The 27,515-nt window shown below is 42.2% G+C and overlaps 2 protein-coding genes across 3 annotated transcripts in view; both read left to right on the forward strand.

Annotated features, from left to right (window-relative positions):
* PWP2 (PWP2 small subunit processome component) overlaps positions 1-9,117 on the forward strand; it is a 30,794-nt gene extending 21,677 nt beyond the window's left edge. Inside the window, exons 17-21 of the mRNA XM_032801005.2 lie at positions 118-183; positions 771-989; positions 4,545-4,695; positions 7,423-7,497; positions 7,659-9,117. Of these exons, the coding sequence (XP_032656896.1) occupies positions 118-183; positions 771-989; positions 4,545-4,695; positions 7,423-7,497; positions 7,659-7,809 (662 nt within the window). The 3' untranslated portion in view covers positions 7,810-9,117. The remainder of the gene's footprint in view (positions 1-117; positions 184-770; positions 990-4,544; positions 4,696-7,422; positions 7,498-7,658) is intronic.
* A 3,229-nt stretch (positions 9,118-12,346) lies between these two features.
* Positions 12,347-26,713, forward strand: GATD3 (glutamine amidotransferase class 1 domain containing 3). 2 transcript variants are annotated; one of them, XM_075074075.1, is made up of 7 exons: positions 12,347-12,765; positions 17,762-17,814; positions 18,955-19,068; positions 19,453-19,572; positions 22,630-22,722; positions 23,129-23,285; positions 23,939-26,713. In XM_075074075.1, the coding sequence occupies exons 3-7, from the start codon at positions 18,995-18,997 to the stop codon at positions 24,065-24,067; spliced, it is 573 nt and encodes a 190-aa protein (XP_074930176.1). In that variant the 5' UTR covers positions 12,347-12,765; positions 17,762-17,814; positions 18,955-18,994; the 3' UTR covers positions 24,068-26,713. The 2 variants fall into 2 exon arrangements, with proteins under 2 accessions (XP_074930176.1, XP_032656897.1); XM_032801006.2 differs by having other exon boundaries at positions 12,601-12,965.
* Positions 26,714-27,515: the final 802 nt, after the last annotated feature.

A 27,515-nucleotide genomic window follows, 5' to 3' on the forward strand; every position in this document is an offset into this window, starting at 1 on the left:
TTTGTCAGACGTGTTTCTGCTGATTCGGCGACAGTAACACCAGGGTAAGAGTTCGTATCCACAGTGTGAATATTTAGTTGGATGTGTTGAAGACTTGCTTCTCATTTCTTGTTTCAGGTGACATGAGCTCTCGGCACTTTAAGCCAGAGATAAGAGTGACATGCCTCCGTTTCTCTCCTACTGGTGGGTGTTAACAGTAAATGTATTTTATCAGTCATGTTGAGTCTCCCACCCCCCACTGCCTCCCTCACTGAACTGATAGGTGTGAGCCTCTAATTTCTGAGTCATTAGTTCAAATTCACCCCAGGTTTAGGGTGATATAAAGACATTGTTATGTCTCTGGTGGCTCTCCAGAGGCTATGTGAAATGAGTTGGTGGCCTCAGTCCAGTCACAGAAAACACTTGCAGAAACCACTGTTGCTAATATTGTCACTTATTGGCTCCCTTATTGGCATTCTTTGCAGAGGCGTTGATTTCTTGTCCATAGCGGTGATCCCTCCAGAACATGTTACAGTGTTGTGTATTGGGCATATTGTTGCCTGCGTTGTTCCTATGTCCTGGATAACCAGAAGATTTAAGTTCATAGTACTGTCAAGCTGGCACCTTTCACAGACAGTGTTTGATCAATAAAACCATCCATAGTATTGAGAGACCACCTCTTCCCAAATCACTTTAAGCAAGCGTGGGAAACAATCTTCATTGTTCATCACTGCTCCCCAGAAGAAAACAAGTGTGTTGTGTTTAAATATCAATTGCCACTTCTCTTTTAGGACGAAGCTGGGCAGCGACCACCACAGAAGGCCTTCTCATCTACTCACTAGACTCCGGACTAATCTTTGATCCATTTGAATTGGACATTGACATCACACCTAGCAGTGTGCACAAAGTGCTGAGTCAGAAGGAGTACACCATGGCCATCGTCATGGCCTTCCGACTGAATGAGAAGAAATTAATTCAAGAGGTCATAGAGACTGTACCATGTAATGAAGGTAAGCAGGGCTCCCCTAAAATTAATTAACCTAATTTGAGATCCAGATGTGTTACCCCACATTGAGCTGAAGTCTGAGGGCATAGTGTAGCCCTAAAACTTCCTTTTATTACTAAACATTTTATATTACAGCAAACCTACTGCATGTTTATGGAATGTTGTATTAATTCAGGACACTAGTCCTTTCTACCTCAGTACTGATATGTCTAAAGAGGAAGGGGGGGAGAGTCTTGCAGCTGAAAGTAAGACTGAAAGTCAAGAAATCTAATTTCTGTTTCCTCTCTGCCACTCTCCTTTTTGACCTTGCACAAGTCACTTAACCTCCTCTCTGTTCCTCAGGTTTATATCTGTAAAATGAGGATAATGTTCACCTCACATGGCTCATGTGTGGCTTAATTCCTGAATCACAGAGTACTTTCAGATGTTTGAGTAGAAATGGCTCTAGAAGTCATTGTTCTTATTGTATATAATAAAAAAAGTTGTATTTTACTATTCTACATTACAGTGCATACATGCTGCTAATTAATCACTTATTTGGGGGCATAATTTTCCTGAACCAAAGAGCTTCACAAACATAGGAACAGGAGACTGAACGTGTTCAGATAAAAATGTCATAAAGTAAATAAATCTTATGCGCTGATATTTTTATGTGGCAAGGAAGGAAGAAGAATATAGAGTGCAGAAGTCAATGGTCGGAAGATGCAGGTTTTTTGCGTTGGTGTAGGAGAGTGGATGCTTGGCACACCAGGAAAGTGATACTGTTCCAGGTGTGGGGAGCAGCATAGAAAAAGGCAAGAAGGAGAGAAAGCGACAAGAGTGAGCAGGGTGTGGGGTTGGGATGGGTAGTGATCAGAAATGAAGGCAGGATGCAAAGCCTTAGGACTGAGGATGAGGAGTTGGAATTTCAGGCAGAAAGATACATGGGATAGGAAAGGAATTCAGGAAGCAGGTACACCTCTACCCCAATATAACGCGGTCCTCGGGAGACAAAAAATCTCACCGCGTTATAGGTGAGACCATGTTATATCAGACTTGTTTTGACCCTTCTTGGTTCCTTGTTCCCTGACTGCCCCCTCCAGAGACCCCATCTCTAATCACCCCCAGGACCCCTCCCCCTACCCAACCCCCCTGTCCCCTGACTGCTCTGACCCCTATCCACCCCCCCTTCCCCCTGACAGGCACTTACCGGCAGCAGCAGGAAGTGGAGTGATGCGGCCCCAGCCCGCTCTGCTTTCCTTGCTCCGCCCCCAGCTGTATCACTGGGGGGCGGCTGGGGAAAGGTCCTGCACTCACCTGCCCAGCGGGAAGTGGAGCGCCACAGCTGGGAGCTGGCGGAGTGGAGTTGTCTGCAGCCGCGTCGCTCCACTCCACACTGCTTGTGAGTGCGGAGGGTGGCCTTTCCCCAACCGCCCCACACTCACCATTGGCAGGAAGCGGAGCAGCCCAGCCGCAGCCAGCCCCACTCCACCAGCTCCCAGCTGTGGGACTCGACTTCCCGCCGGGCAGATAAGTGCAAGACCTTTCCCCAGTTGCCCCCCAGCGTAGCGGGCTGGGGCCGTGTCACTCCACTTGCGCCCGCGGGTGAGTGCAGAGAAGTTGGGGAAAGGACGCCCCATGTACTCACCTGCGGCAGGAAGTGGAGCACTGCGACTGGGAGCTGGCGGAGTGAAGAGGACTGCAGCCTTGCTGCTCCGCTTCCGCCGCTGCTGGTGAGTGTAGGGGGGATCCCTTACCCCAAGCTCCCTCCCCCGAGCAACACGGCTGGGGCTGGGGTGAGGGAAGCAGAGCGGGCTGCTCCCAGCCACCTGCTAATCCCTCGGGCCACTCTGGGACTGCGAGGCACCCAAAAGTGCCCTCCCACAGCTCCTGCCCCCTAGACCCTGGGGGGAGGGGCGGGCCTGATTGTCTCCGAGACCCTCTGCCCCTTATTGAACGCCCCGGCCTGGCCCGGCACCCTTAACGCGCTGCTCAGGGCAGCATGTCGGAGCTTTACCGCCTTGTATGTGAACCTGCCTTATATTGGGTTGCGTTATATCAGGGTAGAGGTGCAGTAGGGAAGGTATGTGGTGGTGGTAGAAGAGGAAGGCTATTTGAACTATTTTATGTTGGGTTGAAGGGAGAGTCAGGAAGGCTGGAGATAATCCAATCTAGGTTGGGGAGAGCCATGCCATGAACCTGGGTTTTGGCAGTAGGGCAGTGATGGCCAACCTGAGCCTGAGAAGGAGCCAGAATTTACCAACATACATTGCCAAAGACCCAAAGTAATACGTCAACAGCCTCACTCCCAGCGCCTCCCGCCCACCGGCAGCCACGCCAATCTGCACCTCCCACTCCCTTCCCGCAGCTCCTGACCAGCTGTTTCGTGGCATGCAGGAGGCTCTGGAGGGGAGGAGCGAGGGTATGGCAGGCTCAGGAGAGGAGGCGGGAAGGGATGGAGTGGGGGCAAGGCTTCTGGTAGACCCAGGGGTTGAGCAGTGAGCCCCCCCTGCGCATTAGAAAGTTGGTGCCTGTAGCTCCAGCCCCGGAGTCGGTGCCTATCTAAGGAGCTGCATATTAACTTCTGAAGAGCCGCATGTGGCTCCGGAACCACAAGTTGGCCACCCCTGCAATAGGGACTGAGAGGAATGGAAAGATTTTAGAATCATTATACTTACTCCATGGAACTCATTGCAGTGACGTATCAGAGAGTTCAAGGGCTTGTGGGAATTCAAAAAGGGGATTACCCATTTACAAGGATGATGAGAAAATTCAGAGTTACATTGGATTGGACTTTTATTTGGAAGGGTTATAAATAAGGCTACGATTTTGGCATGGGTCTTTTTATTAAAGCCATGGACAGGATGCTGGAAATAAGCAATGAATCACGGAAATGGACACACAGTAATCCGGTAACAGAGCCCAAGCCTTGCTGCCCAGGGCTGAAGCCGAAGAACTCTGACATCTCTTAAAATCATGGAAGCCGAGACCTCCATGACAGAAGCATAGCCTTAGTTGTAAATTCTCATGCTTCAGGGCATTGTCATCTACTGACAAACAGAGGTTAGGAAGAAACTTCTTTTGTGGGCACGTTATTTTAATGCCTTTCTCTGAAGCATCCTATACTGGTCAGTGTTGGGAACAGAAACACTGAATGAGATGGAGCACTGGTCTGATCTGCTGTGGCAGTTCTTATAAAGTGAGAAGCAGCAAGATTTTGCCAGAGCCTGGATGTGCAGAGAGAGGGAAAGGGTGGAGTGAAGGATGATGGCAAAAAGGTGAAGGTAGTTGAAGTTTTAATAGAAAATAAACATTATAGCAGACCCTGTTTTAGGGACAGATAGGAAGATTTTGGTTTTAAGTGCTGTGGAGGTTGGAAAATTCAGAGAGGAGTAACTTACATTCTGAAGGGCTGGCAAGTGATGTTCACAATACTGGCAGGTTATCTCCTGTCTGGTGATGCGGAATAATAGAACTGGAATAGTCTCTGAAAGGGCATCTCCTCAATTTTCCTTCTCTTTCCTCCCACCCCGTTATTCCAGTTGAAAGCTTGATGAGTTGGGTTTTTTTTTTTAAATAGTTGATGTTGTCTGCTCATCGCTCCCAGAGCTGTATGTGGAGAAGGTGCTGGAGTTTTTAGCCTCTGCCTTTGAGACATCTCATCACCTGGAATTCTATCTTACTTGGGCTCAGCGGTTACTGATGCTACATGGACAGAAGTTAAAAACAAGGTGAGTGGATTTGAAAAATCAAAACACAGAAAATTGGACATTTTAAGCTAAAGTTTAAAATATTTGTGAGACAGTTAAGAGGCTTCCAGCAACTATCTTTCAGATTCTGTATTGAAACATACAGCCAAATACTTCATTATTATGACTTCCATTGACCAGTATAGGTTGAAATGTGAATATTTGGGAGACATAACATGATTCCTGCAGTAAAGTTGCAGAGAAGGCTCTCCTAAATTGTAGGTAGAACTTCGTTTGAACTTCTAGCTTTAGGTAATAAATGCATAAAGCTATAAAGAGCTGTAAGAAGACTTGTAGGAACACTGTTCTTAAACAATTATTTACATTTGATGCAATTGACATCCAGTTGGGCAGTGCTTCATACCTAAGCATGCTGACTTTTTGTAGACTTTGCTTATGTTTTTTGTAGTCTGTCAATCACAGTTAATGCTTGTGATTAACTGAAAACAAAATTAACACATTAATTGCATACCTCTGGGTGGAGAGGGAGGCATCGGGGGCGGGGAAGGCCTGAAGCCCCAAGCTGAACTGGAACCCTGCATCCCGAGAGGGGCTGAAGCCCAAAGCCCCTAGCCCAGTGGTTCTTAAACTTTTGTACTGGTGACCCCTTTCACATAGCAAGCCTCTGAGTGTGACCTCCCCCGCCCCTTATAAATTAAAAACACTTTTTTATATATTTAACACCATTAGAAATGTTGGAGGCAAAGCGGGGTTTGGGGTGTAGGCTGACAGCTCGCGACCCCCCTCCCCATGTAATAACCTTACAACCCCGAGGCAAGGGTCGGCAACCTTTCAAAAGTGGTGTGCCGAGTCTTCATTTTTCACTCTAAGGTTTCGTGTGCCAGTAATACATTTGAACGTTTTTAGAAGGTCTCTTTCTATAAGTCTATAATATATAACTAAACTATTGTATGTAAAGTAAATAAGATTTTTAAAATTTTTAAGAAGCTTCATTTAAAATTAAAATAAATTGCGGAGCCCCCCAGATCAGTGGCCAGGACCCAGACAGTGTGAGTGCTGCTGAAAACCAGCTCGCGTACTGCCTTCGGCACGTGTGCCATAGGTTGCCTACCCCTGCCCTGAGGGTCCCAACCCTCTGCCATAGCCTATATTTGAAAATATAGAAAACCTACAAACATATTTAAATAAATGGTATTCTATTGTTGTTTAATTGTGCAATTAAATCTGCAACTAATGGAGTTAATTTTTTTTAATCTCGCGCTTAATAGGGATTAATATTTTTAATCACTTGACAGCCCTAGTTTTTTGGAAAGCAGTGTAATAAATTTCTGTATTTTGCATTCCTGCCTAGTTCCTTTCAGGCAATTAGACAAGATATGAGTGTTACATTCAGCCCAACTTTCTTTTAGAGTGTTTGGGCAATTGGAATGAGGCTACTGAGCAAATTAAAAATCTGACAGCTCTTCCCAACTACTGTTTGGGAGTCACCATAGACCTGAGGAAGAAACCATTTTGTATTCCTTTCCTTGCTGCTGTGGGGTGAAGAATGAGTAGTTATTCACGCATCGTGCCATCATTTAATGAATCCAAAATGGCAATGATTCTTTCTTTTGTTTTGTTATAAAGTAGCAGTGAATAGTTTGTAAAATCCAAATTCCTGCTTTCCTTTTCTGGAATTTATACCTTGAGTCAACTTCTTCATCATGAGGTCAAAGAGAATTAACTTGGAAAAGTTGCCATTTGACCTCAAAATGGAACGGTTTCTGGGGCTGACTTTTACATTGGTGTCGGGGAGGGAGAAGCATTTGACTAGTTCATCCGAAGCAACATGAGTGATAAATTGCACACACATGTTGTACAGGTCTCTCGGAACTTACGCGTATTTAACATGCGCTATTTCAACTTTAGGCATACAGCCAGAGTCGGGGGGGGGGGGCATGGCCTCAGGCGGGGGAGTGTGGCCTCAAGATTTAAAGGTCCTGGGGTACCAGCTGTGGCTGGGAGTTCCAGGACCTTTAAATCACCCAGGGGCTCCCAGCTGCAGAGGTGGCTGGTAGCCCCTGTGGCGAACTAAAGGGCCTGAGGCTCCGGCCACCGTGGAGCTCTGGGCCCTTTAAGTGCCAGTCCCAGCCTGGCTGGCAAAGCTGCGGATGGGATTTAAAGGGCTCCGCCGGGCTCCCCATCACGGCGGGAAGCCAGGCGGAGCCCTTTAAATCCCGCCCGCAGCTCCGGCAGTGGGGCCGTGGGGGGCATTTAAAGGGCTCCAGCGGGCTCCCCACCGCAGCAGGAAGCCCAGTGGAGCCCTTTAAATCCTGCCCACAGCTCCAGCGGTGGGGTCGGGGACAGCATTTAAAGGGCAGCAGGGAGCCCGGTGGAGCCCTTTAAATGCCCCCCCCCACCCAGCCGCCGGAGCTGTGGGCGGGATTTAAAGGGCTTGGGGATATAATTTTGACTAGACGCAGTTTTCGCTTTATGTGATAACCACGGAACGGAACCCCCGCCTAAGATAAGACTTGCCTGTACTGAGCTAAAATTGTATACCGGTTTATTGGTGGACACAGCACAAAGTTACAAAGTCACTTGCTTTTATTCATTGATATTTTAGATTTAGAACATAGATATGTAAAAATGAGCTAACAATATATAACAGGCTTTTTTTAATTTTGAAAAATAATGTTGAAAAGGGATTCTAGAAATCCATGTGTATATACAGGCTACACAGTTAATTGCTTGCTTTCTCCTTTATAGGTCAGGGAAGCTGCTGCCCATGATTCAGTTCCTTCAGAAGAGCATCCAACGTCACTTTGAAGATGTTTCTAAACTGTATGTATTGCTGTCCTTTAAATCTTTTTAAAACTTAAACCATAGTCTTGTACAAAAGCGTAAGGCTATTGAATGTTAGGAGGGAAAATTTGTGTGATGTACTTAGATGAAGCAGAACCTATCATTTAATATTTTTTTCTTCTGGTGACCTGTTTTTACAGCTGTGAATGGAATCGCTATAATATTAAATATGCTTTGGCCATTTCCCAACAACGGGGCATGAAACGTCCCGCAGAAACATCAGTGAGTGAAGAGGAGTTGGAGGATTCTAACAGCGATTATCTTATGGAAGAGGCAAGCGTGCATTCATAGGACAACTGATTTTCCCTTAATTTTCCTATTTCTTTTTGTTTTTTGGGGACCTGCAGAAGCAATCACTTGCGCCAGTGGTATTCCCTGAGATTAAGTGGGCCTCATACTGGCTTATTTTGTATATGTTGTGATATAGGCTTGGAGTAATCTGCAAAGATACAGAAGCTGGTTCGATTTAGGATAGCTAAAGTGTAGTCCATACAGTCCTTAAAACATGGCTTACGGCCTCCCTCTTCCCGTAACTGAGGGAGCGAGGACGAACCTGATCAGCTAGATTTGTATCTGAACTCAAACAAGAAGATACTTGTGTTCATCTGTCAAAAAAGATAAAAGCGCAAATAAAATTGTTTGGTGCGTTTATTTTTGATAAAATGTATATACATATACAGGCATTTTAGGCATTGCAAGTCACTCTCTGAAGTCTTTGCTCTCACAATATTTCTGTGCCCCTGGATTAAACTCTTTTTTAGTCATTTGTGTGTGTCATTTTTCATTAAATATTAAGAAACGTTAAATATTAAAAATGTGCATATTGACCTCAGCTCATTTTGAAATGTTATCCTAGTTGCATTTAATAAATTAATAATTTTATAAATTCTAAAATTATCCAAATTTTAAGCTGAATATTCCCCCAAAAAAGGAAAAATATTTGAGATAAATGTCATACCATAGTGTGAACAAATATCTGAGCAACGATTGTGCAGTACAGCGTCTTCAAGGAATTTAATTGGTTAATGATCAAGGGTATTGCAGTAAAGATTTATGTCCAGAAATTTCCAGCCTGTTGAATGCAACTTATACCACTGTGTAATCAGAAGAACAGTAAATATCTGAATGTTTGTTTCCCTTTTCTTTTTTTCGTTTTAACATGACAGCTCTTCTATTTTTTTTAACAATACAACCAGGGTTCATTAGGATGTCAGTGCAGGTTTGGGTGTCTCAGTTGCTTTAAATGTAAGTCAGCATGAGCACCAGTTAATTACTTTTTTGAGGTTCTGGGTGTGGAAAAAACATGCACGTCTCCTATGCAATATATTAAAAGATGTCTGTTGGTGAAGAATATCTCACAGATTATGGATGAGGATCAATCACAAGTGATCTTCTATTGAATTGAGTTTTGGTAGGTTTGCTTTCCCCTCTCTCTCTTTCTCTCAGCACTTGGCAAAAAGGTTACTGAAAACTGTTACAGAGAAAATGTGCATAAAAACGTTTAGATATAGAAAAAATCAGTTTGCATGACTCAGCTGTATAAAATAAATATCATTGTATACTCTGGTGATCGAAGTAAATAAATATACCAGTGTAAAACTGTTTTTCCATGCTTATTCTTGCGAATGACTGCTTCCTTCCACTATTATCCAGAACACACATAATTTCTATTCACTTCACTGGCCATGGTGGGTAGTATTTTACATTATTCCTACATGATAACTTATCATTATTTATCATCAAAAAAAATTTTACCATTGCTGTTTTTTTTATTTTTTTTTTATAGTCTTCATGTCTTGCCTGTGTTGCAAGATGTCAAAAAAAGATAAAAGGTATTAAAAGAGTGAAAAAGCTGGGGACACACATCAGTGATAGCACAGTGAATTGTTTCTCCTTTTTTAAAAAAAACTCTTATTTTCTCAAGTGCAAACACTGGTTTTACTGGCCTCTCCCCTGGTGTTAGGGTGACCAGACAGCAAATGTGAAAAATCGGGACAGAAGGTGGGGGTAATAGGAACCTATATAAGAAAAAGACCCAAAAATCTTAACCTGATGTTGAGAAAAGGCTGCATCAAATAAACGAGGAAACAGTAAATGTTAAGAGAGCTAAAAGGATTATAGGTGGATAGGGATTGTTAAAATCATGAAATCTTACATGATTGAGAATAAAGTTCTACATCGGGGTGGCCAGTCTGTGGCGCCGGAGCCACATGCGGCTATTCAGAAGTTAATATGTGGCTCCTTGTATAGGCACCGACTCCAGGGCTGGAGCTACAGGCGCCAACTTTCCAATATGCTGGGGGGTGCTCATTACTCAACCCCTGACTCTGCCACAGGCCCTACCCCTACTCCACCCCTTCCTGCCCCCTCACCTGAACCTACTGTGCTCTTGCTCTGCCCCCTCCCCTGATCCTCCTGCATGCCACAAAACAGCTGATCAGAAGGTGTGGGGAGGTGTGGGCACTGGTCATCAGGGCTGCTAGTGGATGGGAGCCACTGGGAGCAGGGATGGGGGAATTGGATGAGGGGCTGCTGATGTATTACTATGGCTCTTTGGCAATGTGCATAGGTAAATTCTGGTTCTTTCTCAGGTTCAGGTTGGTCACTCCTGTTCTACATGGTAGCAGTATCAGCATATGTTTACGTAAGCTGACATTACCCCATAATTGCTGCCCCATTGCTTACGGTTTCTTGTGTGTGTCTTGTCTCTAGATGGCGCGTTCTTCAAGACAGGAACTGTCTTACTGTGGTTTGCACAGCACCTTTTACAAATGAATCCTAGCACTGGAAGGCCATCTCAGTTATCTCAATAGTATCTAATAAATGTGTGTATGTAATATAAGCCACAATTGTATATAATATTAGCCACATCGTTATTAAGCTAGCCTTGATCTTGCACCTAAATTTGTGTGCCTGCAGTTCTTGGAAACTAGTTTTGAAAGTTTGGCCCATAAAGGTAATACAAAGGATTACATCTGTGGAGGGAGAGCTATGCTTTTGTATTACCCATCTCAGAAACATTTACATTATAAATGCAGTATTTTTGTGCAACTATACAGCGCAGACAGCACAAATGAGAGCAGATTTCTCTGTGGAAGTGCCGGGAGAATTTTCATGAGGCGTTAAGCCAGCTCCTGCACCAACCACTCCCTGCATAGAAGGTGGTGCAGCCATCTATGCCCTTATTCCTCAGTTGAGCTAAGACAGAGCTATCAAAATAAACTTTTGCCCCACCCAAGTTGTCCGGTAACGTTTTGTGATGTGCTCAAATAGCATGGCGATGAGTGATACTGAAACCTGAACAGAATGAATCTGGTAAGTCCAACATTAGGCCTAATATTTCTTCTGGTTTAGCCCAGTTTATGTAATTTTGAATGTGGACAGTCAACTATAAAGCAGTGGCTCTCAAACTAGGGTCACCGCTTGTTCAGGGAAAGCCCCGGCGGGCTGGGCCGGTTTCTTTTACATGCTGTGTCCTCAGGTTTGGCTGATCACAGCTCCAACTGGCTGCGGTTCGCTGCTCCAGGCCAATGGGGGCTGTGGGAAGCAGCACGGGCCGAGGAATGCAGGCTGCCACTTCCTGCAGCCCCCATTGGCCTGGAGTGGTAAACCGCGGCCAATGGGAGCCACGATCGGCCGAACCTGCAGATGTGGCAGGTAAACAAACCTACATTTTGCAGGGTCAGACCTTATCTACACACACTTGCACCAATTTAAAGGTGTGTTTTTAAGCCAATTTAATTAGATCCATGCACATTTCTTTGTAGATGTGCTTATTTAATTTTGAGTGTATATTTTATCTTAATCCTGTAAAAAACAGATTTAAGCTAAACCCATTTATGCTTAAACTGAAATAAAATGTTTAAACTAATTTACATGTCTAAAATAGCTTTAGTTAAACTGGTGCAAGTTTGTTTTTTCTTCCCATTTTCCTCTTCTGATCTCGTATTTAAAGTGCTTTGAAATTCCTGATGAGAAGTGTTATGGAAAATATAAGTACAGTATTATTTTTAAGCCAGTAGGTTGGACTTCAAGGAGCAGGAATTGAGAAAAAGAGCTGCAGAGGTTTTGGCAGCATCTCAGTGGAGTTTCCCCTCTCTGCATAAGAAACAAAATATTTTTAAGGGACTTTCCCAAAAATGTAGACATTCTCATGGTTTCAGAGGGGACAAAAAATGTTTCATACAAGAGGTCCTGAGTCTCTGCATGAGGGCTGAAAAGAGGAGGCTGTTGAACATATTTGGCCCAACATCTCTGGTCTGTGTGATCTTTCCCTCTTGCTGCACATCATGTACCACATTTACCCTACAACCAGCTTGCAATACCTGGGTTTATTTTACCTGTAATAATGAACTAACAATTTTACCAAACCCTGAGTGTTCAAAAATTGTGAGATTTAAAAAAGAATCTATTTTAGGGGTTTTATTTGTCTTCTAATCTTTGAACAATGTGGGAACATTCAGCTAATGTTTTCAAGCTTTTCTCTGCAACTAAGAAGGCAAGAAACCTGTTTTAAAAAACCAAACAAAAAGCTGAGGTTCTGTAAGTACATGATTTCAGGAGTTGGGGCTTCAAGGAAAACAGCAACCAAGAAACCTGGCAACACCAACTTGAGCTTAATAGTAAAACCCATGAAACTGTCTTGGTTGTGGGCACTTTTTAGGGACGAGTGGTTAGCACCAAGTTTCAGTGTAAATAATTATTAAAATTCACTAAATTAATAACCACTTTTTGCAAAGGCAGGTCTGGACGGTGAATGGTCTCGGGGTCTGATCCTGCAAAGTCTGGGCCTGTGGCACGTGCTCCTCCCCGCGGGGGGTGAGCTGGCAGTACTGGAGTTGGTAGGAAGGGTGCCGGCTGGGCCCTCGCGGAGACACCAAGCGCGGGGCAGGCTGAGGAGAGGACGGCGGAGGGCGAGGGAGGAGGGGCTGTGGGGTCCCCCGGCAGGCCCAGGGGGCTGCCCGGCGCCCACCACGGAGCAGGCAGAGGCCGAAGCCCGGCAGCCCGCACCGCCCCAGCGGGCAGAGACCTCCCTCCTCTAGCCGGCGCTGTGGGGCTGCAAGGCCCGGCCTGGGGCTCGCTGCTGCACCGGTCAGGCGCCCGGGCCCCTGCCGCGAGTCCAGCCCGCGCCTCCCGGAACCCGGCCATGCTGGCGGACGCGTCTGCTGCGGGCGGCCCCGGGCCCCGAGCGGGCTCGCCTCCCTCCACGGCTCCGCCCGCCGCCTACGCGGGGCCCGGGTGGCCGTGGTGAGTAAGGCCCGGCCCGGGGGGTCAGGCAGGGCTGGGTCTCGTAGCAAGTCTCAGCGCCGGTTGCAAACAGGCAGCCCTGGGCTGCAGGCGAGGGGTAGGCTGGGGACCGCAGCCCATGCTGGGGGAGGCGTTTTCCACGTGGGGAGCTCCAGGGAGCTGCGCAGACCCAACCCCCCCGGGCGGGTTACAGCTCCAAGGTGAAACTCTCTCCCTGCCTGCTTCTGTACCTGTGTCCTGTGCCTGGCCTGGGCTGTGGCGGGCTTAGTTGCCTCCTTTGATCGTGCTCTGCGGCTGGTGACCCAGCTGGAATCTTTGAGATGAGCAGAGATTATTTGATGTTCAAGGCAGCGGAAAGGGCATTGCTAGTTGAAGGAGACTGGCCATCCACCAAGCACAGTCTTGGGGCTGAAGTGTTCTGCCTCTCCCCTGTTAGGATACCCACTCCAGCTACTGCTGTATTAACGGGGAATAATGCTTAAGAATGTAATAACGGCCATACTGGGGCAGACCAATGGTCCATCTAGCCTGGCAACCTGTCTTCTGGCCTGGGCCAATGCCAGGTGTGTCAGAGGGAATGAACAGAACTGGGCAATTTTAAGTGCTCCATCCCATCATCCAGTCCCAGCTTCTGGTATTTGGAAGTTTGGGGCCTCAAGAGCATGGGGTTGCGTCCTTGACCATCTTGGTTAGTAGCCATTGATGGACCTATCCTCCACGAATAGATCTAATTCTTTTTTTAAATCAGTTATACTTTTAGCCTTCATAGCATCCTGGGCAATGTTTGTTGTGTTAAAAAGGGCTTCCTTGTGTTTGTTTTTAAACCTGCTTCCTATAAATTTAATTGGGTCCCTAGTTCTTGTTTTATGGAAAGGAGTAAGTAATACTTTTCTATTCACTTTTTCCACACCATTCATTTTATAGGCCTCTATCATATCCCTCATTAGTCATCTCTTTTCTAAAATGAACAGTTCCACTCTTTTTAATCTCTCATATGGAAGATGTTGCATACCCATAGTCATCTTTGTTGCCCTTCTCTGCCCCTTCTCCAATTCTAATACATCTCTTTTGAGATTGTGTTACCATAATTGCATGCAGTATTCAGGGTGTGAGCCTACCATGGATTTACATAGTGGCTATATGATATTTTCTGTTTTTGTCTACCCCTTTCCTAGTGATATCTAACATTGTTAGCTTATTTAACTGCCACTGCACATTGAGTGAAAATTTTCAGAGAACTAGCTATGATGAGTCTAAGATCTCTTTCTTGAGTGGTAACAGCTAGTTTAGATCCCATTGTTCTGTACCTATACTTGTGATTATTTTCCCCAGTATGTGTTACTTTGCACATTTCAACACTGAATTTCATCTGCCATTTTGTTGCCTGGTTGCCCAGTTTTGCCAGATCCCTTTGCAATCTTTGCAGTCAGCTTTGAATTTACCCAAGAATCTTGGGCCAAAATAGTTCATTTTGTATCATCACCACATTTTGCCACTGCACTGTTCACTGCCTGTTTCTTAGATCATTTATGAATATATCAAACTGCACTGGTCACAGTAGAGATTTTGGGGGTACCTTCTAGTTCTCTCTCCATTGTGAAAACCAACCATTTATTTCTACACTTTGTTTTCTATCTTTTAGCCATGAGATGGCCTTCCCTCTTATCCCATGACTGCTTAGTTTGCTTAAGAGCCGTTGGTGATGACCTTGTCAAAGGCTTTCTGAAAGTTTACTCACCATATTGATTGGATCTCCTTTGTCCATATGCTTGTTGACACCCTCAAAGAATTCTAAGAGATTTGTAAAAAGAAGTCGTGCATCGCCAAAGACGCTTCCCCAGCATATTGTGTTTATCCATGTGTCTGATAATTCTGTTCTTTATTGTAGTTTCAAGCAATTTGCCTGGTACTGAAGTTAGGTTTATCAGCCTCTAATTGTCAGGATTACCTCTGAAGCCTTTTTTAAAAATGGGCATTACATTAGCTATTTCCAGTCATCTTTTACAGATTGAAGCTATAGATTGCATACCGCAGTTAGTAGTTGTGCAATTTCATATCTGAGTTTCTACAGAACTCTTGGTTGACTACCATCTGCTGCCAGTGACTTATTACTGTTTAATTAATCAATTTGTTCCAAAATCTCCTGTATTGACATCTTAGTTTGGGCGACTTTCTGAGATTTATCACCTGAAAAGAATGGATGGGTTTGGAGATCCCCCACATCTTCTGCAATGAAGACGGATGCAGAGAATCAATTTAGCTTCTCTGCAACAGCCTTGTGTTCCTAGAGTGCTCCTTTAGCACCTCGATTGTCCAGAGGCCCCATTGACTTTTGTCAGGCTTCCTGTGTCTGATGTACAGCCTGACAAAAGTCAATGGGGCCTGTTTGTTTTTGTGTCTTTAGCTGGTGGTGGTTCAATTTCTTTCCTGGCCTGCCTAATTATACTTTTGCGCTTGACTTGACAGAGTTTAGAGACAAGTAGAAGAGAGTCTCCTGAGAGAGGTTGTGTGGGTTGTTAAACTGATATCAACAGTTAGTTAAACCATTCATGGACGAGACAAGAGAACCTGGAATTGATGGAATGCTACTACATCAGTAGACCTAATGAGAGGGGATATATGAAACGTATGAGGGGACTATGGATGGACAAAAGACCTACATCCACACTTACTGAGAAACAGCTAGTTACCCAACGCTTCAACATAGTAAAGAGGAAGCTGCTCTCACAGCTTGAGATAGACCAACTCCACATTACATCCCAGACTCAAGAAGACCTGGAAGAACAAGTAGATGTGCAGCCCACACCTGAAGCTGAAACTTCACTGCCATCCCCTCCATTGCAGAACACAGCACAGCAGCTGATATGAGGCATAAGATCATGGAGAAACTAGCTACAGTCAATCCTCGAGACTGATTACCAAGGCTCAGTGCAGTTGGGAGTACACCTTGGATGGTTCTTTGGAGAACAGGGCATTTACTGTTTACAAGCATTCCATCAATTCCAGGTTCTCTTGTCTCGTCCATGAATGGTTTGTTCCAGTAGCCCACTTATCGTCAGATTGTCCTGGTTCCTCAACATCTGGCGCGGACCTTGTTAATCTGGGCGACGTCCGAGCCGGCATGACTCTCCTAGTTTGTGTCAATCTCATATTTTTTGAGGTAGGCAGGTGAAGCGTTAGGGGGTCTTTTGCCCAAGGACCCCTACTGGAAAGTTGGGTACCAACTAGGATTTGAACCCCGGTCTCTCATATCAAAGGGCGGTCTCCCGTATCAAAGGGCGGCGCTCTTAACCACTACGTTATCCAGTCGCTATATATATATGTATGTCACTTTACAGTACTCGCTGCCTGAGCTGAAACTTTATTTTATTTAATCTGGTCCATGACATAGTTTGACTTTTTGTACACACACTTCAGACCAAACTGTACATTGGGTTCACTCCTGCAGTCTAATTTGCATAGGGCCTAAGGAAAGATAAATTAGTGGAGGTGGTAAAGACTCTAATGAAGTGAATAATGTCAAAAGCTATTTGGTACTTAATAGTTGCAAGGAATCCATGATAAATAAGGTTAAAATTAGAGAACATCTAGGAACTAGCTACCTAAATGTTAACAGGGTTGAAATGATATCTGTAGCAGAAATAATAATCAGAAAAGCAGAGTACGAAGGAACTGGGAATTAAAATAGGCTGGAATTCAGTCCCAAATGGGAAAATCAACAGTGGTAAGTATTTCAGGTACAGTTGGGAAAGCTATGGGCAAAATGCATTCCAATAATACCTTAAATGCTAAGCGAGCAACCAAAAGCAGTGTGCTGGTGTGGGGAAATACAGAACCGCATAAAAGGGAACCAGAGGGCATTAAAATTACAAAAGAAACTGGGAAAGAGGAAACTGGACAGGTTGTAAAAATAAAATCTAAAGAAGTAAATTGTACAGAGCATCTTAAATAACAAGAAGTTTTAAATATATATAAAATATGCATGCAGTGGATAACTGATGAAGCACCCACTAAGCTGCTTAAAAATGAGGGGAGAGCTTGGGTTAAGAAAGTAGAGTTCTTAAAGGGACACTGCCAATTGGAAACCTAGTCACTGTTTAAAGCATGAATTTAAAATAGTTTCAGGAACTACAAAGGCTCTTGGAATTTTTTGTGTCTTTACAGTCACAATTTCCCTATTTTTAAAATCTCTCTCTCTCTCTCTCTCTCTCTCTTTTTGTTGCTGTCTGAAAGACCCACACAAACAGGGGAAACTGACTATATACCCAGTGTGTCAAATGCACAAAGTAAGCAAACTGCAGAAATTGGGGAATATTATTTTCTCTAATCTCCTTCAGTTCCATTGTTCTTCAGTAATAGCCGGGATAGATTCAGACATGGGAGGACACACTTAGCTAACACTTTGGGGTTATTTGAAAGCACTATTCCCATGGCTAATAAGGGAAATTCAGTTGAGCTATTTAGTGTACTTAGATTTTAAAAAATGACTTAGCCATTAATCTCTGATATGGATCCTAAGAATAAGAGTCATGTAACAGGTAAAATAGTGTGTCATAAATTCTGACTTTTGAGGTGCGCCTTTTAACTCCCTTCTGTTTTAATGAAAAGTTTACGTATGCATCAAGGTCTGAATATAGTCCTTATATGTAAGATCACCCTCCTTACATATCTTAGGAGCATGAAAGCTCATAATATTATTTTTAGCCACTTTTGTGACTACCATCACATTTTAAAACAAAGTGTCAGTTTTTCAAGTCTGAGAAAAATGCAAAATACTTTTTGCTTTTCAACTCAGTAGTTACTGCTGAGCCATTTGCCTGAATCAGAACAAGCTACTATAAATAGGACATCCCAGTTCTCGTATAACCCATCACTACTGAGGCCGCTATCTGTTTTTGATAAGGTGCAGCTGCAATTGCTTTATCCCCAAATGCTTGTGCAAGACCCCTAAAATACATATTTTGTCTGAAATATTGTGCTGATTTTCTCTTTGCAGGTCTTGTCTGGATGTGGTGTGTATGATGGTACTGAAATCCATGAGGCCTCAGCGTAAGCAGCTTTGCCTTATTGCAGAGTCCAGAAATGTATTCTTCACATGATTAGAGCTTTTTATTCTAATTAATTAATTTCCAGTTTCCCAGGGCTGTCGGTACTCCCCTGGAAGAGCCTTGATGGTGTGTGGTTTTCTCCCAGAGTTCGTTCTTTCCATACCCCATAAAAATCTACCACTTTGTCTCAGCTTTATGGTTCTCCTTAAGTTCTCATATTGCATGCTTCCTGATGAGAAGTGGGCAGACTCCATCACCACCACATGCTAAGCAAGAGCAATGAGCTGTTGGTAGACAGTCCTCTCCCAAGAGCAAGCTACTACTCTAGCATTTCCAGCTCAGGAAGCGTGACCACAGACTTCACTTATTTCCTAATCACCTTTCTGGGCCAAGGTCTAGTGCCAGGATTGTTAATGTTCAGATTGAATTTGACCTATCACACTGTACACCAGATAATGGGACATTGATCTTAATGAACTTTCGTGAGACTTTTGGACTCTTCTTACAGTTCTGAAGGAAGACTGTACTGGTTTCTCTAACAAGAGTAAATAACACAGCAATCAAAGGGGTTTAAGTACCATCTGCAGCTCATCTAGTTTTCCACTTCACTTCCCCCCCCTTGACAGGCTATAATAAATGCCCTATAGAGTGCTGCCGAAGCTTTTCCTGTCGTTCCCCTCCCCTTAGCAGTAATGGAATCTGTCTGTACCTCTCTCCTCCCCGCTGCACCCTCCACCCCCATTACTGCACAGTTGGCTCAGCAGAGGAACATGTGTGCTGACGGCGGAGCTGGGGTCAGAACTGGGATTGGGTTGGAGCTGTGGCTAGAGCCGGAGCTGGGCTAGATGGTGCTCCCTCCCACTCCCTGTGGGGATTGGCCCAGGCCCTGCTGCATGCACCCCCTGAATGTTCCTCTGCACTCCCTTAGGGGGGCGCACCCCACAGTTTGGGGACCACTATCCTATACATTCTCTAAAAACTGACATTTTGCGGTCATTTTGTGTGCTACTTTGTCAGTACTGTTTTCCAAAACGTAATCTATTTCTGGTAGGACTCAGAGCCAGATAAAAACCTGCTTTAATTGGCTCCTTAAGTCTCCCTCTCTTCTAAGGCTTTCATCATATTTGTACCAATCTTATAGCATTTTGGTTCACCTGAGTCGTGGAGGAGCTGAAGTTCAGATGTATGCCCCGGATATTCCTCAGATGCACGTTATTGACCACACCAAAGGGCAACCAGCTGAGGCTGAATCAAGGTAAGAGCAACAGTTAATTTGCAGAAGATGACTCCTGCTTCTTGAGCTTGTGCCACAGGGATGTGCTGCAGAAGTTATGCCCTATGCTAAATATTTACTAGTAGCAATTTTCCCAAAGTGTTTTTAACATTATGCCAACTAATATTTTGTATGTGAGAAAAACTTAGATTCTTTGTCTTGTGGCTGCCATCTAAAACCTTATTCCACTCCTTGCTCATAGGTACTGTATATTCCAGTTCTATTTCAGAAGCAGCTGTAGCTCTAGTTATTCAGGGTCATTATTTTCGACTCTTCAAAAATAACACCCTTCTCTTACATAGTTTCACCACACTTGTGCATGCACTGGGTTCATTACTCTTATTGCTTTATTTGTTGTTCTTCAAGAAACGTTTTAGTGGAATCATCAAGGATTGCTCGTGGTAAAATCACAGACCTGGCTAAACTTAGTACAAAGGACTATGATGCTGTGATATTCCCTGGTGGATTCGGAGCTGCTAAAAACCTGTGAGTACCAAGCTAAGTAAAGTGATACAGAAATCCTTTATGCATAATTCAGACAGTAATAACAGGAAACAGTTAGTGGCCTTTTTACAAAATATGTTAGTTTACATAGTCTACCTCAGTGCTTCTCAACCAGGGGCATGCAGAGGTCTTCCAGGGGCACATCAACTAATCTAGAAATTTGCCTAGTTTTACAACAGGCTACATAAAAAGCACTAACGAAGTTGGTACAAACTTAAATTTCATACAGACAATGACATTTATACTGCACTATATACTATACACTGAAATGAAAATACAATGTTTATATTCCAGTTGATTTATGTTATAATTAGTGCTGTTGATTAATTGCAGATAACTCACATGATTAACTCAAAAAAATTAGTCTCAGTTAAAAAAAAATTAATCGCGATTAATCGCAGTTTTAATCACACTGTTAAATAGAATATCAATTGAAATGTATTAAATATTTTGGATGTTTATCTACATTTTCATATATATTGTATTCTGTGTCATCATTGAAATCAAAGTATATATTATTTTTATTACAAATATTTACACTGTGAAAATGATAAACAAAAGAAATAATATTTTTCAATTTACCGCATACAAGTACTGCAGTGCTATCTCTTTGTTGTGAAAGTGCAGTTTACAAATGTAGATTTTTTTTGTTACATAACTGCACTCAAAAACAAAACAATGTAAAACTTCAGAGCCTACAAGTCCACTCAGTCCTCCTACTTGTTCAGCCAAATGCTAAGACAAATAAGTTTCTTACATTTACAGGAGATAATGCTGCCCTCTCCTTATTTACAATGTCACCAGAAAGTGAGAACAGGCATTTGCATGGCACTTTTGTAGTTGCCATTGCAAGGTATTTATGTGACAGATATGCTAAACATTCTTATACCCCTTCATGCTTTGGCTACCTTTCCAGAGGACAGTCTTCCATGCTAATGAAGCTTGTTAAAAAAAATAATGCGTTAATTACATTTGTAACTGAACTCCTTGGGAGAAAATTATGTCCCCTGCTCTGTTTTACCCACATTCTGCCATATATTTCATGTTATAGCAGTCTCAGATGATGACTCAGCACATGTTGTTCACGTTAAGAACACTTGCAATGCAGATTTTACAGAACACAGAGAAGATACCAATGTGAGATTTCTAAAGATAACTATAGCACTTGACCCAAGGTTTAAGAATCTGAAGTGCCTTCCAAGATCTGAGAGGGACGAGGTGTGGAACATGCTTTCAGAAGTCTTAAAAGAGAAACACTCCGATGTGGAAACTACAGAACCCAAACCACCAAAGAAGAAAATCAATCTTCTGCTGATGGCATCTGACTCAGATAATGAAAATGAACATGCATCGGTCCGCACTGCTTTGGATTGTTATCGAGCAGAAATCATCATCAGCATGGACGCATATCCTCTGGAATGGTGGTTGAAGCACGAAGGGATATATGAATCTTTAGCACATCTGGCATGTAAATATCTTGTGATGCCAGCTACAACAGTGCCATGCGAACGCCTGTCCTCACTTGCAGGTGACATTGTAAACAAAAAGCCGGCAGCATTATCTCCTGCAACTTTAAACAAACTTGTTTGTCTGAATGAGTGGCTGAACAAGAAGTAGGACTGAGTGGACTTGCATGGTCTAAAATTTTACATTGTTTTATTTTTGAATGCAAGGGCTTTTGTACATAATTCTACATTTGTAAGTTCAACTTTCATGATAAAGAGCTTGAACTACAGTACAGGTATTAGGTGAATTGTTAATATTTTATTTGTACAGTGCAAATATTTGTAATTAAAAATACTCATATAAAGTGAGCACTGTACACTTTTTGTACTCTATGTTGTAACTGAAATCAATATATTTGAAAATGTAGAAAACATCCAAAAATATTTAAATAAATAGTATTCTATTATTAACAGTGCGATTAATCCCAATTAATTTTTTAATCACTTTGCAGCCCTAGTTATAATTATATGGTAAAAAGGAGAAAGTAAGCAATTTTTCAGTAGTAGTGTGCTGTGACACATTTTTGTATTTTTATGACTGATTTTGTAAGCAAGTAGTTTTTAAGTGAGGAGAAACTTGAGGGTACACAAGACAAATTGGACTCTTGAAAGAGGTACTGCAGTTGGGAAAGGTTGAGAGCCATTGGAGCTAAGGAAGACTTCTTTCAAATTGTTTGGGGATTCCCATAGGATAACATTTTCAGTGCTGGACATGGATGGGTGGGCGGGGGTTTCCCTACATGATTATTCTTATTGTTAGAGTGGCATTTTGTAATCTGCAAATTCCACACTGAAAAATTTCCCACCCAAACTAGACAGCAGTTCTAGTGCTTACACACCACATTTTAAAAAAAAAAACAACCTTTCCTTTCTCTGTGGTGGTGGTTTTTGGGGCATGATGGAGGGACGTGAAGATTATAAAAGTTTTAATTTTAGATCATCTCCAGTATCTTTCTCTTTCTGCCTGAGTCTATAGAAAGTGTTGGGATAATATTAAACTAATCACTAAATAATTTCCCTTCAAAAAGTTCATAGATTAGCCTAGTGAAACCCCATGTGTCTTGTGACCAATTAGTCTTCTTGTCCTCTGATTCTTTTGAGAAATTTGAGTGTATTTTTTTTAACCATCTGTCTTGGATGGTTTAGTCGCAACAAATCCTGCATCTTGGCAGAGGGTTAGACTAGATGACCCTTGTGGTCCCTTCTAACTCTGTGGTTCTGTGATTCTATGAAATGGCTTCTTCTAGGATGTTCCTTGATGTGTTGTCATAAGAAATTATTTTTCTGTTCTGGTAATGATCTGAAAATCTGTTAGCTTTGCTGTACTGTTTCTGCAAAATGTTAGAAGGCTGATTTGGTAACACTTAGTACTTAGTTAAAACTAAGATTTGTGGTTTATAATTTGTTACTTGATGCAGTGAAGAGTTCGTGTCCGCTTTCCATTCTTGACGTCCATTGAGAGCTGCTCTGAGTGTGTACATATAAAGTCATAGCGTTATACTGAGGTGTTAATGAAAGCCTCTTGTTGTGGCAGTTCCACCTTTGCTGTGGATGGGAAGGATTGCAGAGTGAATGGAGAGGTTGAACGTGTCCTGAAGGAGTTCCACAAAGCTGGAAAACCCATTGGGTATGTGCATTCTACGTGCATTGGGCATGGTACATTTAGAGGAGCAATTAAAAGTACTGTTGTGTAGTTGATAATTTATATGAAAGCAGAGATAAAGCAAATTCTAGATAAGTTGGAGGATGTTAGTCTTTGAGCTAGAAAAAATGTATTCGGCCTTGCATTTATTACTGGTTAATTTAAAAAAAAAAAAAAAATCTTCTTTCAAGATGGTAAGAAGAAAGAGAAGTCCAGCTAAGAAAGTGTTTACCTTCCTTGCCAGGAAAAGCCTGATAATGTTTGAAAGACATTACCTTTTCATGTTTTACATTATGATCTTTAAATACATATGCATTTGAATCTTCATAATTATAATTAATCCTTTTAATTAGTAATCTCATTGGAGCAACGTTTTCTATTTTTCTTGTAGCCTGTGCTGCATTTCACCAGTGTTGGCTGCAAAAGTTCTCCCTGGTGCTGAAGTTACTGTGGGACATGAAGAAGAGGAAGGTGGGAAATGGCCTTATGCCGGAACTGCAGGAGCCATTAAAGCACTGGGAGGAAAACACTGTGTAAAAGAAGTAACTATATCCTTTCCAATTAATAATCAGTGACCACGTGTTGAGGGACACTGCTATTCTTAATGTATAAATCAGCACAGTTGCAAAAATATACAGAGTCGATGCTTAACTGTTGATAGTCTGGTAGGACTGTACTGTAGTATGATAAATGTGGACTAGGCAACGTTATTCCCATTGATTTATCAAGTTAATAGTGTGACTGAATCCTTATACATGGCGCTCAGTTGTTGCCTGAAAATTCCTCTGGCACAACCAGTACTGCAGTTAAGTCAGAAGTGCTATACATAATGGCCTACAAGTACAATCTATCCATGGGAAAGGACCTCATAACTAGTCAGTTTTGTTTGAAATTCATTTCTTCCTTTTTCCAAAAGTCTAAAGCAGTGACCAAGACACCTTTACCCTGAAGCATTAACGTCTAAGCAAGGAGTTTCCTATCTTTTCATATAATCTTTAATGCTCTTTTCCCCATTGATGCAATACTGGTATTTCTGACAAAATAAGTAAAGATCTCCATTCCGAGGCTACAGCGATGACCACTTTTACATTACTTGGGGGTTGGGGAAGATATTTTTTGAAGATGTAGGTGGTGGTGGTTCATTCTACAGACAGCATCTTCTAATACTAGGTTGGCTGTGGTTTCCTTAACTTTCTTCCACGAAGCTCATGTAGACGTGAACAACAAGATGGTTACTACCCCAGCGTTTATGTGTGAAACGGAATTACATCACATCTTCGATGGTATTGGGGCCATGGTAAAGGGTGTGCTGAAATTAACAGGCAAATGAAGTGACTATCTGTAATAATAATAGTAAGTTTTAGGAAGTTAAGAGTATAATACCAGAAATATCATGCATCCGTGGAAACGTATTTCCCCTGCTTGCCCCATTAGCACTTCTATAAACCCAGACATAAAGTTGACAGTCTGATTCCCAGCTCTGTTCAGATATTGCAAAAATGTTTGCTATATAAATGCATTGATTTCCATGCACATCCTCACAAAAGGGGCTGCCGACTGGCTCTTTGAGTAAAGGTAATGCATCCTGTAACCTTAATAGTTCTTTGGACTTGGACAATTGGTGAGGGTTGTATGAGAATGTTCTGAGACCAGCCAGCATACTATTCCAACAGAGAAAAACCTCCATTCCTTCAAAAAATACTAGGGACGCACATAAAAACTAAATGACATGAATACTGTGGAGTCAGAATATTTGGAGCAGCAGCTTGGTGCAGTGGACTGAGCATAGGGCTGGATTGCTTTGTAGATTTCACAGTTCTGTTTTCAGAGGCTGCATGGTGTGGTTGAAATGCACCAGTTTAAATTGCTGTTGCAAGGAGTAGATACAGCTGCTATAGGATTGACTGCCATTCAGAGGTGGGGAGTGAAGTGACTGCTGTTCTTTCTGAGGAAAGCTATGTTAAAATGTGTCCCTGGCTAGTCTAACTGCCTTCCATTTAAACAGCTATTGTATTTAGTTCTCTGGGTGTGTCAGTCTGAACTTTGGCATTGAGAGAGTGCTGGTATTTGGAGACACAGAAATTTAAGAGGACTGAACCATAGAGACACACTTATCCGTGTGTTTCAAGCAAGGTGGCAATAGTTTGCTGCGAATGCAGTCATTTCTTATGTCCATGAGGTAAAAGTCAGGATCAGCTTTGATGTAGCCCAATGGAAACAGTCATTTCTATGCCTCATGGTTAACTCAACATTCATTAAAACATTGTGTTGCACAGCCCTCCTTTCCATATTCTTTTCATGTTTTTTTTCTGTTTTAAAAGGTGTTCTTTTCCAAATACGAATAAATCTGTGTGTCAACAGCAGGACACACCTTACTATAAATGCCCTAGCATTTTGAAGACTCTCTCCTAATTTAACTGCACAATAGGCCTTTTATATATAAAAGAGGGCTTGAAACAAAGAAAAATTATCAGGACAGTGCCTTGTACATTTTAAAGATATCTTCCACGTGAACGTAGTTACTTTACTAGCAATGGGCAGCAGGCTGACTCCAGTGCTATTACCACCTTCCCCTTTCCAGACTAACAGTGCTCCTTCCATAAAAATACAATCAAATGTAAGAAGAATAAGGTATAAATTACTTAAATGTTGTCCAGCTATTTTCTTTTCCATTTTCCTGCATATCTCTTTTAATCATAGAATATTTGTATTTGAAGGAGCCTTTAGTGATTCATAGAGTCCAACAACGTTCAGCATTTCCATCTCTTTCCTAATTTTTGTCTATTCGCTTATTTTTATTTCTCTTCCTGCCTCATTAACTTTTTTCTTTATAGGCCAGCATAGCATTCTATTTCTTGTATTCTCTTTGAGCTCCAAGTTGTCTGTCTGTCTCTCTATTCACAGAAAAATAATGTCGACATAACAGAACTTTGTGCTCCATGGGCACCAGCTTTTCACGTACAAGTACCATGTTCCAAATACATTTGCCCTGTGTTTTTTAATCAACAGGAATTTTAAGACATGTACACAGTTGTTTTTCAAGAGTCTCAATTCTTTTGTTCCTATTATGACGATGACCTTAAAAGGTTACAACATGGATTTTGAGGATGTTTTTGCCAGCACATAATCTGCTAATTTGTTTACTCTGTGATGTAATAATATGAATATACATTGTTCTGCTTATTGGTGCTTTTCTTATCCAGACTTCAGGCCTGCTGTCCCTGTTAAGAAAACTAAATAGTTTTGATGTGGCTACAGAATTTTTGTGTATGTGATTTTAGTACTACAGTAAAACACTGTACATAAAGTTAACAAAAATGTCATGTATGAGATGTTCCAGGGAATATATATATCATAGTGGGTGTTTCAGTTAAAGGTGGTTCTTGTAAATTTAAACTAATGAGCTTCATTTAGATTCTGATGTGGTCCAATTGTGTGATAACACATTGTGGTATAAATACTATCTATGCCCTTGACTGAAAAGCGGTGGGGATTTAAGAAGATGCTTTTCCTTTGTAAAAAAAAGATGGTTCTGTTTGAAAAACTGTGTTCTTAACCTTGTTTAATCAGTGCTCTGTAAAAAGAAAAGTACTCTTATGGAAGAGATTTTTTCTCTATTAGAGCATTTTTTTAAAAATACAAAACATTTTTGTTTAGTAGAAGTCCAGCGTGAGCTGAGGTTTTGAAATTGCACCACAAGCATATGCACTATTTCCGTTGATCACCTTAATAGTTAAAACTGTGAGTTTCAATGGTATCCTCTCTTGTAGAGGTTCACAGGAAGCTAAAAACAAGAACTACATACAAATTATATTAAGTGTGTTTGGGTGGAGGTTAGTAAACTTCATGTTGCTCATGATTTGTTACAGTGCTGGGTTTGTGTGTGCAGAAATTGTCAGCTATCAAAGGAGCAAGAATAGAAGTGTAAGACATTGTTTTCATGTAGCTGACTACAAATAAAGGCTGCTTCCATATGTTTCTCTTGTAAATTTATTTATGAATCAGCTTCTCTTTTTCAGATATGGGGTTAATGGGGAGAAGGCAGAGTTTGAACCTTATTAAGGGTATGAAATGTTCTAACTATCTTGAAATGTTGAGTCAGTGGGAAAGCTCTAGAAGAAGGGGCTGTATAAAAGGAATTTTTTAAGCACCGTTCTTAAATGTGTGCCTTCCTTGCATGTGCAGGAATTAAAAAAGAGTAGTATATAAACAGCACTGCAAAACGTACAGTGCTTTGCCTGTCGATGGTAGTGAACTCCTAGGATTAGTGAGAACTCCTACAGTCTGTGATAGCTGTTGTTCTATCTTCTACAGGGCTGTGTGTGTACCTCTTCTAGGCACTACATCTCCCAGGGTCTGGGGGGAAGTTTCTCTTTAGATTCTCATCTTACCACAATAAATCTGTTGCATGTTAAGATTTTTCATACCTGCAGTTACCAGTGAGTGCAGCTCCATTAGAGGTAGCTGTAGTGCAGATTCAGGAATCTTCCCTTTCTGCTGGAATAAAGCTTTCCTTTCTCTGGGCTAGACAGAGGTGATCTTTTTGAGAAAGGGAGACATTTTGAAGAAATAGCTAGCCCTGTATCACCACCAGTCATTGCAGAATTAGGCCACAGATCAAGACAATGCACAGCTCTTCAATCCTGGTTAATTCACTGAATGTAGCTACCCAAATAAGAATGACTTCCAGAAATACTTTCTTTCAACTGTGCCCTCTTTGGACATTTGCAATCCTGGTCATGGTTATCTATGGCTTTGTGACCTCCAGGCTGGATTGC

The sequence above is a fragment of the Chelonoidis abingdonii genome, chromosome 1 (assembly GCF_003597395.2).
Source record: "Chelonoidis abingdonii isolate Lonesome George chromosome 1, CheloAbing_2.0, whole genome shotgun sequence".
Taxonomy (NCBI): domain Eukaryota; kingdom Metazoa; phylum Chordata; order Testudines; family Testudinidae; genus Chelonoidis; species Chelonoidis abingdonii.

What these genes read in the sequence shown, in the direction of transcription:
- GATD3 (XM_075074075.1), top strand. Translation starts at nt 18,995, where the DNA reads ATGTATGCCCCGGATATTCCTCAGATGCACGTTATTGACCACACCAAA. An exon ending in TTCGGAGCTGCTAAAAACCT is followed by an intron (nt 19,573 to 22,629) that starts GTGAGTACCAAG and finishes TTGTTGTGGCAG; the next exon opens with TTCCACCTTTGCTGTGGATG. An exon ending in AAAGCTGGAAAACCCATTGG is followed by an intron (nt 22,723 to 23,128) that starts GTATGTGCATTC and finishes TTTTTCTTGTAG; the next exon opens with CCTGTGCTGCATTTCACCAG.